General features: G+C 56.3%; 4 protein-coding genes across 36 annotated transcripts in view; 2 read left to right on the forward strand and 2 right to left on the reverse strand.

The window, feature by feature from the left end:
• Positions 1 to 577: 577 nt before the first annotated feature.
• On the reverse strand, positions 578 to 5,925 carry H310_01793 (hypothetical protein). Of its 33 annotated transcripts, XM_008865064.1 has the most exons (23): positions 5,850 to 5,925; positions 5,364 to 5,792; positions 5,180 to 5,315; positions 4,860 to 5,058; positions 4,716 to 4,770; positions 4,559 to 4,651; positions 4,373 to 4,480; positions 4,044 to 4,221; positions 3,778 to 3,979; positions 3,575 to 3,674; positions 3,158 to 3,429; positions 2,870 to 3,037; positions 2,620 to 2,722; positions 2,468 to 2,559; positions 2,357 to 2,422; positions 2,167 to 2,309; positions 2,003 to 2,100; positions 1,746 to 1,924; positions 1,579 to 1,683; positions 1,301 to 1,508; positions 1,118 to 1,255; positions 891 to 1,072; positions 578 to 826 (listed from the first exon to the last, which is right to left on the reverse strand). In XM_008865064.1, exons 1-22 carry the CDS (start codon positions 5,872 to 5,874, stop codon positions 927 to 929), a joined length of 3,243 nt encoding a protein of 1,080 aa, XP_008863286.1. In that variant the 5' UTR covers positions 5,875 to 5,925; the 3' UTR covers positions 578 to 826; positions 891 to 926. The 33 variants fall into 33 exon arrangements, with proteins under 33 accessions (XP_008863286.1, XP_008863285.1, XP_008863284.1 ...); XM_008865063.1 differs by having other exon boundaries at positions 578 to 1,072; XM_008865062.1 differs by having other exon boundaries at positions 891 to 1,255.
• An 808-nt stretch (positions 5,926 to 6,733) lies between these two features.
• On the forward strand, positions 6,734 to 8,433 carry H310_01794 (hypothetical protein; the record flags this gene model as incomplete). The annotated part of the gene is made up of 1 exon (XM_008865076.1): positions 6,734 to 8,433. One exon carries the CDS (start codon positions 6,734 to 6,736, stop codon positions 8,267 to 8,269), a length of 1,536 nt encoding a protein of 511 aa, XP_008863298.1. The 3' UTR covers positions 8,270 to 8,433.
• Positions 8,434 to 9,752: 1,319 nt separating this feature from the next.
• H310_01795 (hypothetical protein) lies at positions 9,753 to 14,887 on the forward strand. Its single transcript, XM_008865077.1, has 13 exons — positions 9,753 to 10,092; positions 10,153 to 10,326; positions 10,380 to 10,531; positions 10,605 to 10,652; positions 10,744 to 10,896; positions 11,061 to 11,289; positions 11,386 to 11,497; positions 11,546 to 12,391; positions 12,522 to 12,596; positions 12,648 to 12,855; positions 12,942 to 13,024; positions 13,098 to 13,388; positions 13,505 to 14,887. Exons 1-13 carry the CDS (start codon positions 9,773 to 9,775, stop codon positions 13,769 to 13,771), a joined length of 2,958 nt encoding a protein of 985 aa, XP_008863299.1. The 5' UTR covers positions 9,753 to 9,772; the 3' UTR covers positions 13,772 to 14,887.
• Positions 14,235 to 15,176, reverse strand: part of H310_01796 (hypothetical protein) — a gene marked incomplete at both ends in the record, with an annotated part of 3,638 nt that continues 2,696 nt past the window's right edge. The window contains 4 exons of the mRNA XM_008865078.1: positions 14,235 to 14,501; positions 14,547 to 14,837; positions 14,886 to 14,971; positions 15,021 to 15,129. Coding sequence (XP_008863300.1) covers positions 14,235 to 14,501; positions 14,547 to 14,837; positions 14,886 to 14,971; positions 15,021 to 15,129 — 753 coding nt within the window. The remainder of the gene's footprint in view (positions 14,502 to 14,546; positions 14,838 to 14,885; positions 14,972 to 15,020; positions 15,130 to 15,176) is intronic.

Consider the following 15,176-nt stretch of genomic DNA (forward strand, 5'->3'; position numbering starts at 1 on the left):
TTGCCGTGTTGTACTTGGGCTCGTCTGCCCGCCCTGCTGTAGGGAGCATGCAACGAATGTGCTTGCCGTGTGGAAACGACACTGCCACGAGCACCATCGAACGGCGCGTTCCATGCCACGACCATCGACGCCACACAACTAGCACGTGCGATGTGTTGTGGTACGTGTGTGGCGCGAGTCCGTCCCCTGCTCACCCGTCGACGGGCACGAGGCGTACCCCCGTCGAAACAAAGTCGTGGCGCCCCAGTACCTGGCCATGCGACGACCGTGTCTGGGGCAATCTCGGTCGAGTCGCAACGTGAGAGGTGAACGGCTTCTTGCTCACAGCGGTCACGATTGTAGCGCGTTTTTAAACATCGTTCCAGGACAACAAGACGTCCGAGCGACGACGTTCGTATGGATGATGATCGATGAAGCTGCCTTGGAGCGACGCGAGGATTTGCTCGAGGCCGTGCATGTACACTGCGGATCTCTTGCTAGTGGTAGCACAGCGTCCTGGATCCGTCAGGCAACCCCTCCACCACCCGCACTACCCCCGCGTGTTATGGTTGTCGGCATGCACAACCAAACGCTGGCCATCGTCGGCGGGGGTCATCGAGCAACATGCAAGGGGAGGAGGAGGACGTCCCACGAATCGATTTCCCGCTGCAGCGTCGCGCGACAGGACTGTGCGACCAACGGCTTTTGAACTCGCACACGATGAACACATTGTTACGTTGGGCAGGCTGCCACTCGCTTCACAACGTCGACAAAGGTGTGCGAGCGCACTGTGGGCCGTGGATGACCACTGGCGGTTGGAACGGCGGACACGGACGCGCGCACACCCCTACGTTTGTTTCATTGTCAATGCTGCACGTCATGCCACTTGGGCTTGCGTCGTGGTTCGCTACCAGAGTTCTCTCGGTGCGTCGTCGCGATGTCGTTCATTAGGACTGTGCAAAGGTGATGCGCACGGCCATTTCGACGCCGACGGCCGTGACGAGCGCCAGCGCACAAGATGCCGCCATTTCGAAACAAAACGACAGGGGCAGGGGCGTCGTCAAGTCGAGCCAGGCGACGGCCATGGCATTGCCTACGCGAGATGGCTCATGGATGTCCGAGCAACTTGCGGTCGTACCTGGCCACAAGACCAGGCCAAGCAAGATTGCGCCCACGGCCGCAGTGTACAACACGAACGCGCGGTTGTGCCATGCCGGCTCGCGGAACGGATCGTTCAAGTTGAACGCAATGGCCAGCACCACGTAATGCCAGTGCCCTAGGCATGTGTATTTCTTGGAAACCGAGCCAAGGGGAGGCGTACCCAGCAGCCACACGATCGAGACTTCAAACGCATGCGTGGTCATGTCGCCGGATTCATTGGGACGATACGGGTAGCAATGCGCGCGGCCGGCGGCAACGTCGGGCAGGGCACAAAACCACGGCTGGCGCTGCGCCACCGCCAGCGTTGCCGAAAAATACAGCGCAAACACCACCGACTGGCTCGCAACGCTCCAAACAATCGTAGGCGACTACATGTACACAGGACCAAGCGGCACGGCGGGAGCTCGCTTGCATGGTCGACAGTGGGCAAGATCTTACAAAGAGAGAGGTTGGAGGCCTGGCCTTGGTGAGGTTGGCGGCAGGGGGAGTTTGCAGCATCAGCACAGACATGCCCAGCACGACAAACATGTCGCCAAACAAGTACTGCCCAGTGCGTCAGTGCTTCCTCGATGGCTGGACGACGTTTAACGAATGACGCACCGCACCTGATTGTTTGAAAACGAGGCTTGCATGTGGTTGAGGTATGCGACCATGGCCGTCTCGATGATCGGGTACATGACCATGAACTTGAACGAGAGCAGCGACGTCGTGAGCGCGCATCGACCTTCTCGAAGCAGCGCCACGACGTCTTCGATCGCCTTGCCACGACTGGTAAACGGCGCCACTACAACAGCCGACCTGACCTCGACCCGACGACGCACAACACCAAGACCAATTTGTGCGGCCGAACTCAAGAACATACCGATGGAAGCTTCGGCATCGGACAGCGCAAGGCCAACGTGCGCAGCTTTCAGTGCACCACAATCGTTGGTGCCGTCGCCTGTCATGCCCACAAACAGCCTACGCCACGGCGTTGAGAATGCCAGAACGAGTTGCAGTCGATGACGACGAGATCGATGGACGGACCCAGCATCCATGAGCCGCCCAACGATCCACGTTTTCGTGTGTGGCTTGGTTCTGGCAAAGATTTTCGCCTTTTGGACGAGCCGCGACACGAGAAGCGGCGGCAGCGACGACGCGATGACCACATCCAACGCCGCGCCCGTGATCTACTGGATGCAATCCAGTCCATGGGCAAAAGAGAGATTCGCGGTACCGTCAAGTCAAAGTCCAAATCCAACAACGTGTCGAGGTCGCCGAGAGCGAGCCACGTCGTCGACGTCTGCGCCAGGGAAATGAGCTGGTCGTCTGTGGGATCGACGCGTACGGGGTACAGTTGGTACATGATCGAGCCATCGGATGGCGACACATCCAAGTACAGCATCGACGTCGTCAGGTGCATGTTGAGTTCCCGGGCCACTACTCTCGCTCGCATAATCACATGCCAGTGGCGGCCACAGCTTTTACCGACTCACATACCGTGCATCGCGGTTAGCGCATTGTCGCCTGTGATGATGCGGACATCGATGTTGGCCCGTTCCAACGTTTCGATCACCCCACGTGACGCGGCCTTGATGGGGTTCTATGGCCAACACGAATGAATCCGTCACGAACGACGCCAGGGCAGCCACACAAGTTGACCCGCAACCACGTCGAGAAGAGACTCGATCGGCATCGTCCATCGATTCAACAGTGAGTGCATGACGCGTTGCAAGAGAACCGTTCGTACCAAAAACAGCAAAAAGCCCAAAAACGTGACGTCGCTCTCGACCGTGGCCCGCGACGTGGCTGGCTCATATCCATCCATTTTCTTCATGGCCAGCGCGACGCAGTACAATCCCTCGGATGCGTACCGATGGACTCGCGCATAAAAGTCAGAGGGGATGCCGGTGCAAATCTACACAAGAACACACATCCTCGTCGTGACCGTTCAAGGTGGCATGGCATGCATGGTGGGCACCAAGACGACCAGCCACTCGTCGACCGCGTCGTCGCTCGGTCCATCCCGTTGTCTTACGTCGGCGATGGCTTCGGGCGATCCCTTGACGTATATCCGACGAAAGTGCGGCTCGTTGGACGCTTGGACCACGACCGAAGAGCGCTGCAGCGCCGCGTCAAACGGATACCGACGGTCGTAGCGGAGCGAGACGTGGCCGCCATTCGGGGACTGCACTTCGTTCGTCGTCGCGGACAGCGTGTACTCGGTGGCAGCAAACATATCGCGCTCCAACGAATACCCCGCGACAACGCCTTGATCGTCCACACTCAGACCATGGCAGGAAGCCAGAGCTACGACAGGCAAGCGGGCCGTGTGAAGCACAGCCATACATTGCCCTCTCTGCATGCACACGACACGCCGCCCTGCCTCCAAGACACAACAAGATTGCGCTCTCGAAAAGGGGAATATAGAGGAGGGAGCAGGTGTACAACGGACCATACTCTACATCGCGCGAGGTGGGCTTGGTTGTGAGTGGCGATCCATCGCACATGTCGACGCCTTCAAAGTCCAGGTGATCGCTCGTGAGGGTGCCAGTCTAGCCACCACGACCCAACGTTGAATGGATTTTTTGTTCCAACGCTGTCAAGGCACACAGCAGCATGTACGTCGCGTTCGAGTCGACCGAGAAGCAAACGTACCTTGTCGAAGCAAAAGCAATTGATGTGGCCGGCGACATTGATTTTTTGCGCATCGATGCAGCACAGCCGCGCTTGTTGCAGCCGCGTGAGCGAAAACCCAACGCCGACCGTCAAGATCATGGGGAGCGCCGCTGGGATGGTTGTCGATATCAAGTCGAAGACCGAAATGACCAAGTCGCCCAATGTCGAGTGGGCTTGGATGCTATGCACGCCACACGTCGTCAGCCATGTCGAGCGGAGGCGCGAACGACGACGGGCAGGCGTACGCGTCGTAGATGCGCTGGAGACTGGTCAGTCCCGCCACGATCGACAGCGCGAGGAGGTAGCGGTAGCTGTCGGTGACCATTTGAAATGGCACGTCGTCGGGGTACAAAATCTGGCGAAGCAAGTCCCCCTTTGTCGTGGAAAACCCGACGCGGGTGACGACTGCCCATACGCTATCGCCTACACACCCACCCCACCCCGTGGTCACCTCTTGAACCGAAGCCATTGCAAACTCGCGCCGATTCCTTGATGAAAGCAGTCGAGATCGACGCCAGCCACAAATCGAGGCGTTCGAGGGCACCAAATCTCATATGAAAAGGCACTCCGATACCTTTGACGCGGACTACAGTCGACCCTGCACACAGGACGGAGCTCTTGTGGCATTCGAGCACGGATTTTGTCGGGTCGTCGTGCGATGGTTGCTTCGACACTGGGATCGCTAGTCGGGACGACGCCGTTTCAGTGAGCTCGGAATCCGCCGTCCTCTTGATGATGACACACGCAAGGACAGGCATACCTTCTCCAGTCAAGGACGATTCGTCCGCCATGCATTCGCCGACGACGATGACCATGTCTGCCGCAACGACCTGTTCTTGGACCAGGACAAAGTCTTGGTCAAGCAATGCACAAAGGAAGTCAGTGCGGTGGGCAGCATGGCACAGCACCACACACACCTCCAAGCACGAGCGCCGACGCCGGCACGGACTGGACGCCACCATCTCGCTTGACCTGTTCGTGGAAATCGCCACCACGCCATCACACATGAGTTGGTTTTTTTGAACATGCATCGAAACATTGTCTTGCCAACGGCAACCGACCTGCACTTGGATGGCGCATGCCACCAGCGCCTGCATTTGGCTCGCGTTTGTGACTTGCGAGTGCACTTCGTACGCAATGCTCGATATCGACATGGCAAGGATCGCCAGCGCATACGTGGTGTATGCTTCTTCCAGCCACAGCGCGACTGAAATGAGTTGGAACAGGTAAAATGGATGCACGACCTTTTCGACGAGGAGCCTGTCGTCACAAATCCGAATGAGAAATCCCCTCGTCGAACGGACGTCGACGTGGTGGGTGTAGTCGATGTAGCGAAGGCAAAACCAAGTGGAGCACGATCAAGAGACGAGGGCAAGTGGACCTTATGAGGGAAGGAGTCTTGAGTTCCATCGTGTTGGGGCCGTAAAATGCCGTGCGGTCCGCTACCACCGAGCTAGCGAGACCAGTCTGGAGAGATCGAGTCACAGATTCCAGCGAATCGAGCAACATGGCAGGGACTACAAGGGGAAGCATGACGTGGCGGCGCCATGCAAGCATGCACGAACCTCGCTCAAACGAGCCGGACTGCTGGATATAGAGATACCGTTGGTGCTTCCATTCAAACGTGCGCACCATGCCGCCTTCCGAGTGGACAACAGCACATTCGTGCATCAAGCCATGGCTGTCTCGGACCAGAACGATGTCGGCGACACCCAACGACCTCACACGCACGCGAGCGAGGTACGTGTAAATTTGTGGCCACCACGTCGTCATAATCCACAACACTCCCCCAGTGACCACACACAATAGTACAAAGCCAGCTTGCCACACCGCCGACGCGCGAAAGCCTGCGATCGCCACGTACTCCGCCTTGGAGGTTGCTAGAAGAGACAGATCTGGCGCCGCTGGTTTGATGAGCGGGTCGCGTTCGTTGTACGTCGACAAGACAATCGTGACGGTGGGCGCAGGATCGAATGCAGGTGGCAGACTCGATCCTGCGTAGATAAACGTACAGGCCAAGGGTCAGGCGAAGCAAACCAGCAAGTGCGCACCTGTCGTCGCCAAGGCGTCGGCCATGCTGTCGAAAGTGAGGATTTCGTGCACCGACCAGACACACTGCTGGGGTCGACAATCCAAATTTGGGTTTTTACCATGTTTTGTAAATATTTGGGGAAATATTGGCAAATTGTGCTAAATCTCGATCGAGTGTCAAATTTTGTGAAAATGACGAGAGAAATTGGCAAGTTATTCGAAATTGCAAGCAAGGGAGAGTCGATAAGCAGCACCTGCCACGTTCCCTCATCGACACTGTTGCTTTCATCTGCTGTGCCCTTGACAAGGCAGATTGAATATACGTCGTGGAGAATGTCGCACAGAATTGCAGGGGGGGATGGGGCATGGCAGGCAGCATGGGGCTAGTGGCGCCGGTTCCCGCCAGCCGTACACGATCTTCGGCTTCATCGAGTCTTGTTTTCGAGGGCAGGAATCGAACGATGGCAGCCGGCGCGAACAAGCGCACTCAGAACGGGCCCATGTATGCCCGACGATGTATCCATCCGTGCACAGCCACGACAGCCAGGAAAAACGAGTGGGTCGTTCGAACGAGCGCTCGTACAAACACGGCACATATGGCGGCTTTGTATCGCTCAAAATATTGCATTTGTGGGAATATCTGGTCATCGTTCGATGTGCACACCACATGACGTTGGGCAGAAATCGATGTCATGCAGAGCAAGCGACCGCCCCTGTAATGCTTGAAGCCAAGCAAGTGCTGTCGTGAAGAGATGGATTGGAATTTGTGTCATCAGAGAGATGCGTGATGAGCACAGTGAGACATTGGTCGAAGGTATACATACATATTATGAACGGCACAGGCGATCATATAAACTCGACATGTGGCCGATCCACAATCCGCGAAAGAAATTCTTCGGCGACCATGATGAACAAGTGGCGGCTCTCAGAAGACTTGTTCAAGCAGATCGTGTTGTATCAGCGCGGCATCCCAGCGTACATGCTGCTGCTTGTGCGACTCCTGTACCGAGTTTACACGCCCAAGTCGAAAGATTTTGCCATGACGACCTCGATAATCCAGCGGTGGTGGTCCAAGTGGGGTGTAACTCGTCTGGCCGACCTGTTTCGCCACCTCCCGCGGATTAAGGGCATGATGCTGCTTTTTGCCACTTGGAACAACGTGCCCGACGTGATTGACTACTTTGTTGTGAACAACATCAACATCCGATCGTACGGGGGTCGGTTGCTGGACGTGGCAGCCAGTCGCAACCACTTGGACATTCTCCAGAAGCTTCACCACCTCGGACACAATGGATGCACCACGGAAGCGATGGATTGCGCTGCTTCCTTCGGAAACATGGCCATGATAATGTTCCTGAAGACGCATCGCCAAGAAGGCGCGTCGGAAGCGGCGACTCTTACCGCGGCCGCCAGCGGACACCTTGACATGTTGCAATTTCTGCATGAACAAGTGGGCACGAGATGGCATAAAGATGCCATGGACAAAGCTGCTGCCGCAGGTCACGTGCACATCCTGGAATACTTGCACCATAGAGCACAAACGTGCACCCACGTGGCCATGGATCTCGCAGCTGCGCATGGGCATTTTGCTGTCGTCAAGTGGCTTCACTCGCACCGAAAACCTGCCACGAAAATGGCCATGCACAACGCAGCTGTCAACGGTCATTTCTACATCGTTCGATTCCTGCACACGCACCGCAACGAAGGGTGTGTCAAGGTCATGGAAACACTGACCAATTCGTCGGCGACCACATCACCGTCCAACACGATCACCGAGGCGGCCAAGCATGGCCATCTTGGCGTTGTGCAATACCTCCACCACTATGACCTCTCAAACGTTGGTTCAGAAACCCTAGTCGGCGCCGTCACCATGGGCCACCTTGCCATTGTCGAGTACCTGCTGCTTTACGCAAATGGTTTCTCCGCCGTCCATGTGAACAAGGTGTTGGACATTGCAGCGACGAACAATCACGTGGCATTCGTGGATTGGCTCGCGACAACGTTTGGCGCAACTGGGACGGACGGTGCCATCGATGGGGCATCCGGGCAAGGCCATTGGGCCATGGCACAGCACCTGCACGAGAGATTCGGCGTAGGCTGCACTGCATCGGCGATCGACATGGCTGTGGCAGGCAACCACTTTGCTGCAGCTACATTTCTGCTCGACCATTTATGCCACGTATCTCCAGAAACGATGGACCTGGCAGCCGAACATGGCCACGTCGAAATGGCCCAGCTCTTGTTTTCGAAATCGACCGCCGGGTGCACGACCAACGCGCTCACCTTGGCGGCTCGCAATGGACATTTGAACATGGTCGTGTGGCTGCACGACACCAAGCTGGTCTTGGGCTGTACCGACGAAGCCATGGAAGGCGCACGGCAAAATGGCCACTTCCGCATCGTGCAGTGGCTCGAGCAACGGTATCGCGCGAGGCCATAGCAAGTCAGCGGCCTCGAAAACGAGTGGACCCATCGATCCTGGCCATTGAAATCCTTCCAATGGAAAATGCGACCGTTGTATGCACACCCCCTTGTCGTCACGAAAATTAGCCTAGCGCTACATCCAGCACCTGGAAGTTAAGTTTGTATCGTCTTGAATGGACCTCTGCTCTTTGACTTGAAATCGCACGTGGACGTTTTGGCACATATTTCTCGACGCCAAAACAAAGCCCCAGGAGGACAACGTTCGCCAAAGCATCCCATCTCGTCTGTGGTACCTCTGACTGTAGCTTGTGCTTCACCACAAGAGTTGCCACTCCATATCATCACCTGAAAAGGCAGCGTCAAAATTGGCGATCGAGTTATCCTTGGCATCCCCACGGACTCGCCCAACGCATTGTATCGACTAAATGTGCGCTCCGAACGAAGCTTGTTCAACCCACGTGCTAACGATCGACCGTGCGTCGACAAAACCGAGGGAGGCATTCTGCCTGGAACGCCGTGTTTTTACCAACAGTGCTCGACAGTGGACAGGACGCAGCCCTGTTTGCTGTCGTCACCATGGCTACCCTTGTGGCAAAACTCTGCGGCGCTTGTTCTGGCCCGATTTCTTCGTCATTGGCGACGATACGTAGCGGGTATGTCGGAATTTCTGTATGAAAATTTCGCGTGTTTTTGGCTTTCGCCCGTGGTGTCCCGTGAAGCTCCACTGGCACGCATATGCGGCACATGTGATTCTTCGACGAATTGTTTGCTGGCTGTGCGCATTTCACATGCAATTGTTGGTTCCGAAGGCGGGAATTTGCTCGTAATACAGAGTGCACGGGAACGATCAGCTCGAATCGTCCAAGTGTACACCAATCACACCCTCCATAGCACAGGCGAGCCAGTCGAACGCCAGTCATCTCGAGCTGTACAACGAGCCCAATCGAGGCTTTCTTGGAATGCAGTTGGCACAGAGTGCGAGGCGCCGAGGTTGTGCCCGCCAGAGGCAGAATTGTCATTGTGATTTTACGCGAATTCGTCGACTTGTTCATTTCGGCGAAATTATTGCAAAAACGAGGACGAAAATATCATGGCTCTGACCGCTTCTCTCATTTTGACATGGTGATATTTGGATTGTTGTGCATGAAACCTCCCCTGATGTAAACTGCTCGAACGATCCTCTGCATGTTCATTTTCGTTTAAACTTCATATCTATAGAGTACACCAACCGCCTGAAGTAGTGTACAATGCCCAACACCATTGCAGTGCCCACAAATTGAAGTGCCCGGTTGGGAGGGATTGCAGTTTCACAATTAGCAATATCGAAAAATTCGAGAGTCGAATTTTTCAAAATCGGATATATCCAAATATTAAAATCCGGCGTTTCCGACACTCTGGATGCTGGCAGTTCGTCTACCTGACATTTTAAAAACGTTCACTCGATTTTTGTATGCCGCGGCTATGAACGGAATTAAAATGTACTTTTCCCCTCAGAAAAGATCTTTGACAGGGAGCCATCATGGTGCATGTGTGGGCGATCGCAGCGGCGTTCGCGTCCACGACGCTGACGTTCGTGCAGAGCATTTCGTTGCAATCGTGCGGTCACTGGACGCCCGACTTCCCCACCGACCGGCACTACAACACGACCCCCACCATCTCCAAGGACAAGCTCAATGTCCACTTGATTCCGCACACCCACGATGACCCCGGCTGGTTGCTCACGGTAGATCAGTACTTCACGCAAGAAGTCGACTACATCTTGGATACAGTCGTGACCGAGTTGCAAAAGGACCCGAACCGGCACTTTATGTACGTCGAGCAAGCATTTTTCCAGCGATGGTACGGCTACACGTCGACCCCTTTGGTACAACCAAGTCCTCAACCCACGCCCATTTGTAGGTGGCGCGAGCAAACGAAGGAAACCAAACAACTTGTCAAACAACTTGTCAAGAAAGGGCAATTGGATTTGTCTGCCAACGGGGGATGGGTCATGCACGACGAAGCAACGCCGCATTACACGACGATGCTCGATCAAACAGCTTTCGGGCACAAGTTTCTCTTGGACGAGTTCGGGTGCGTTGGCGCGTGTGCAATCTCACATCTCGTTCATCGTTTGAATGCCGTAGCATTATTCCACGCATCGGATGGCAGATCGACCCGTTTGGCCACTCGGCCACGCAAGGGTCGCTCTTGTCGGCCGGCATCGGGTTTGACGCGTTGTACTTTGCACGGATGGATTACCAAGATTACGATCACCGCAAAAACAACCAGGATCTTGGTACAGCCATTTCTATCTCGTTTTGTCAGCAAACCCCCGCAACGTTTTCGGTGCCTTTTTTGTTGTTGCGTAGAGTTCATGTGGAAGGCATCCGCCTCTCGCAACGAGTCTGTCTTTACAGGTACATCATCGGCATGCGTGCATGCGATATAAACCACGTTGGCGACCTCGACCAAGGGCTAAGCCGTGGTTGTTCCTTGCATGGTGTGCAGGTATGATTCAAGATGGGTACGGCGCGCCGGATGGGTTCTCGTTTGGAGATCAAGAGCCGATCAAGGACGACCCGTACCTGCACGACAACAACGTTTGCAACAAGGTCAAGCGATTTGTTCAAGTGAGCTTGGAGCGCGCCCGCCACACGAAAGGTACCGTCCCGCCGTCGAATGAAAAGCTTTCTTCTTTGCACGGGCACGTGCAGGATGTGTTCTTGGCTACAGCATCCAGTGGATGGGGGGGATGGCGAACTTTCAAACTGCGTGTGCTCTGCATCGAAATCGCGCTGCCGATTGAGCGTCGTGGATCGATGTAGGAAATCATATTTTCTGGCCCATGGGAATGGACATGGAATACCAGAACGCAGTCAAGTGGTTCAAGAACATGGACAAGCTCATCCATTACGGCAACCAGGAAGGCCAGATCAATATCGTGTACTCGACGCTGGGCAAGTACACCGACTTGAAGCTCCAGGACAAATCGATTCAGTGGACCATCAAGACGGACGACTTTTTTCCGTACGCGAACGAGCCGTTTGGGTATTGGTACGCCCACAATGCTGCCGAGGGAGTGCAACGCGTTGTGCGCCATCCCTCGTTGTCCATGACGCCGCCCATGACGTCCGTTGTAACTGCGTGTAGGTCGGGGTATTTTTCTAGCCGTCCCGCGTTGAAGAAGTACGTGCGCACTGCGAACGGGCTCCTACAGTTTGTCCGGCATTTGGAAGTGTGGGCCCGCGTCAGCCACACGTCGGTGCGTGCCGTCCACTGAGCTACCTGTCCAGTGGCTAAGAATGTCTAGGTCCACCATTTGGCGGCGACGGTCGGCCTATCGCTCCATCACGATGGGATCAGCGGCACGGAAAAGCAGCTCGTGGCAGAAGACTACGCGCTGCGTTTGGCGGAAGGCGTTGCATCGGCGACGGCGCAGCTCGAGCATTTGTTGCAAGCGCCAGTCGAGTTGTGTTTTCTGGCCAACGTGAGTGTGTGCAATCGCACGACGTCGGGCGACTCGTTTTCGTTTATTGTTTACAACCACTTGACCAGCGTGCACACGTACACTGTGTCGCTCCCGGTGCGCGCCACCCACGCGGTGGTTACGTTGAGCAATGGGACGGCCGTCCCGAGCGCGGTCGTGCCGTTTGTGGCGGTGTATAGCAAGGCCGCCCTCGCCCACGCCGCGCCAAACTCGCTTGTGGTCGAAGCCACGGTGCCGCCTCTGAGCTGGCTGGTGTACCACGTCGTCTCTGGCAGCGCATCGACACCGCGCGCTCGAGCCCGTGCATGGACCACGTCGTCGGCGCCGTCTATCGTGACAACCTCGAACGAGTTTGTCGCTGTGGAAATCAACACCGAGACAGGGTCGCTCGTATCACTGACCAACAAACGCACCAAGACCAAACTCGCCGTCTCGTCGGCGCTGCTGTACTACCAAGCATTTGCCAAATCGGACGTGTCGTTTTCGTCTGGCGCGTACGTCCTCCACCCCAACACGTCGGCCGTCCATGCGGTGCCTCCAGTGACGTCGTTTGACTGCCACACCCACTCGAGCGCGGTCGTCGCGTCGTGTGTGTTTCGATTTGGCACGTGGGGCACGTTGGAGTACAAGCTGGCTCGGTTTGCCATGTCGGTGGAGATCGAATGGACGGTATGCGTGTTGTTGGAGGGTCGCAATTTGTGTGCGGTTCGAGTCGATGGCGGCCGAGACCGCGCGATATGGATGTCCAAGTTTCCGTCGAAGCAACACAGCGTTTATTTTTCACGGGAATTGTGTGTAGGTGGGGCCGATTCCGATTGACGATGGCCAAGGCAAAGAAGTGATTTTGCGCTTCGACACGAGCGTCCAGTCGGAGGTACGGTCGCGGCGAGCTCGTTGCGATGGTCATGGGACTTTTTGTAAACAGAAAACGTGGTTCACCGACTCGAACGGCCTCGAGTTTGTCAAGCGAGTGCGCAACCACCGCGACACGTGGAACTTGACGCTGCACAACGACGAAGAAAAGGTGGCGGCGAATTACGTCCCGATCACGATTGCCACGTACCTCCGCGACGCGTCGACGCAATTCAATGTGGTCACGGATCGCGCGCACGGCGCGTCGTCGTTGAAAGACGGTGCGTTTGTGATATCGATCGAGACAGATCACGTTGTGTTGTGTGCTGGCCATGGACTGAGTTGTGGATGTTTTTTGTCGACGCAGGCTCGTTGGAGGTCATGGTCCACCGCCGGTTGCTTCAAGACGACCACAAGGGCGTGAACGAATGCCTGAATGAAACGGAAACGGTGGGTGCATATCGGGCAGTCGATTTCTGCATCTCTTGAAACAGAGCGTGCGCGATTTGAACGCGGGCCGTAGCTCGACTTGAACGGCAACAAGCAAACGCAAGGGTTGACCGTGCGTGGGACCGTCGCCATCAGCGTCGGCCCTCTCGACGCGGCCGTGGAAATTCTGCGAACAGACATGCACCAGCGGTACCTCGCGCCTCTCGTGGCGCTGACAGCGTACAACGAATCGCTGGCGCCACCACCACGTTCTACTTGGGCGGCCCGCCTTCCGCCCAACGTTGGGCTCACGTCGCTCGAAGTCAAGAGCTCGCGCTGCCTCCGACTTCGTCTCACTCATTTGTTTGCTATCCACGAACACACGGTACGTCGGGGACAGCGAGGTGCCGTCAAGGATGGTGGTTTGAGCCGCCCACCGAGACAACTGGCTTGGTTCTCGTGCCAGCAAACGTACCTGTGCCTTCACAACGCATTCGTTAGGTGTGGTCGACGCCAGCAACGGTGGACTTTGCCAAGCTCCTGAATGGCCACTTTGCCACGTTTCACGTTAGCGAAATCAGCTTGACGCACAATCGCGTGATTCAAGACGTCGCGGCATCGGCCGTTGTCCTGGACGCGATGCAAGTGCGGGCGTTCGAAGTATGCGACGGCCACCACCGCCATGCGTCCAAAGTATTCGAAGCTCGCGTAGCCGACATCGCGACCGTTGGAGCGATGGTGGACGGCTCGGCGTTGCCGGGGTTTTAAAACACGACGGCAGTCCTGTCGCGTCCAACTTGAATTGAATGCACGTAGCGCGTGCGGCGGAGCGGCGGCGACCGCTGCCGGACCGTGGCTACACCAAGCACACGAGATGCTAGAGCGACCAAGCATCGCAGGCCGAGACCACGTCGCCCTGGCGCGAACATATTAGCTGCTTGGCATGTTGTCGCATGGTGGGGAAAGGTGGGTTCGACTCCACAAACGGTGACGGGCAAGCCGAGTTTGCGCCAAACGATTGCCGCCCCATGCTCCAACATTGTACGAATCGCTCGAAAAGGGAGGCACTTCTCGGACACATTTCACGACGGTGTCCCTTTTCGACCGAGCACACATCTCGACACCGATCCATCTTGAGCATCTCACGTGCATGCTTTCCTGACGATGTAGATTGATTTGACGCATGCAACTGCTACCGAGTCTCCCAGAGCGACGGCGTTCGTCCGAGCAGTTAAAAGTCCAACGAAGCCTCGTTGTCGCCGCCGCCATCGGCCAAGTTGGTCACTGTCGGGTCAAAGATGCTGGCCGCGGGACCTTGCATGGTCGTGATCTCAAAAGCCCGCACGTGCATCGCCTTGAGCGTCACGGTCGTGCGCGGGATCGATCGCAGCACCCGGTTGCCAGACAAACTCAATTCCGTCACACGCAAGTGGTGTGCCGTCGACCATGGGGACCCGAGCAACACGGTCAAGTCGACAGTCGCGTCGTGAGACCACACCTATGCAGACACATCGCACGGGAAAAACTGTGCACATCGACGTACCGGGTGCTCGCGGATCGCAAACAAATGCGTCAGGCGCAAACGAATCGTGTGCGCATCGACAACTTCCAACGAAATCAAACCGACGTTGAATGGCAACCGCGGCGTCCACGCCGTCGTGGGCGGCGTCAGCGACGTGTTGTGCGCTGTCAGCGCGACCAACGGGTTCAAATACCGCCGACTCATTTCGGCACGCAACTGCGCCATGGCTGCATCCAACGGCCCAACGCTCAACGCAAACGACCCACGGACTGTCAGGCCTTGTGTGAGTTGTTGGTTGTTGGCCAGCGACAGCTACAGGGTGCGTCAGCCAAGCAGATGTCGATCTCGAGGCACTCGTACGGTTTCTGTTTCGTTCAAGTGCTCGTCGACACCTTTGTTGTCGTCTTGAAGCAGACGGCGATGGACCATGATCTCAACCGAGCCTACTCGAATCCACACACGTTATGCATCGTGCCGTCGACTCCAAGCCCGCACCATCGTTCAGGCTTGCTACCCCCTGCGCGCGATCCGTGACCACATTGAATTGTGTCGACGCGTCGCGGAGGTACGTGGCAATCGTGATCGGGACGTAATTCGCCGCCACCTTTTCTTCGTCGTTGTGCAGCGTCAAGTTCCACGTGTCGCGGTGGT

Source organism: Aphanomyces invadans (assembly GCF_000520115.1).
Source record: "Aphanomyces invadans strain NJM9701 unplaced genomic scaffold supercont1.3, whole genome shotgun sequence".
NCBI lineage: Eukaryota > Oomycota > Saprolegniomycetes > Saprolegniales > Verrucalvaceae > Aphanomyces > Aphanomyces invadans.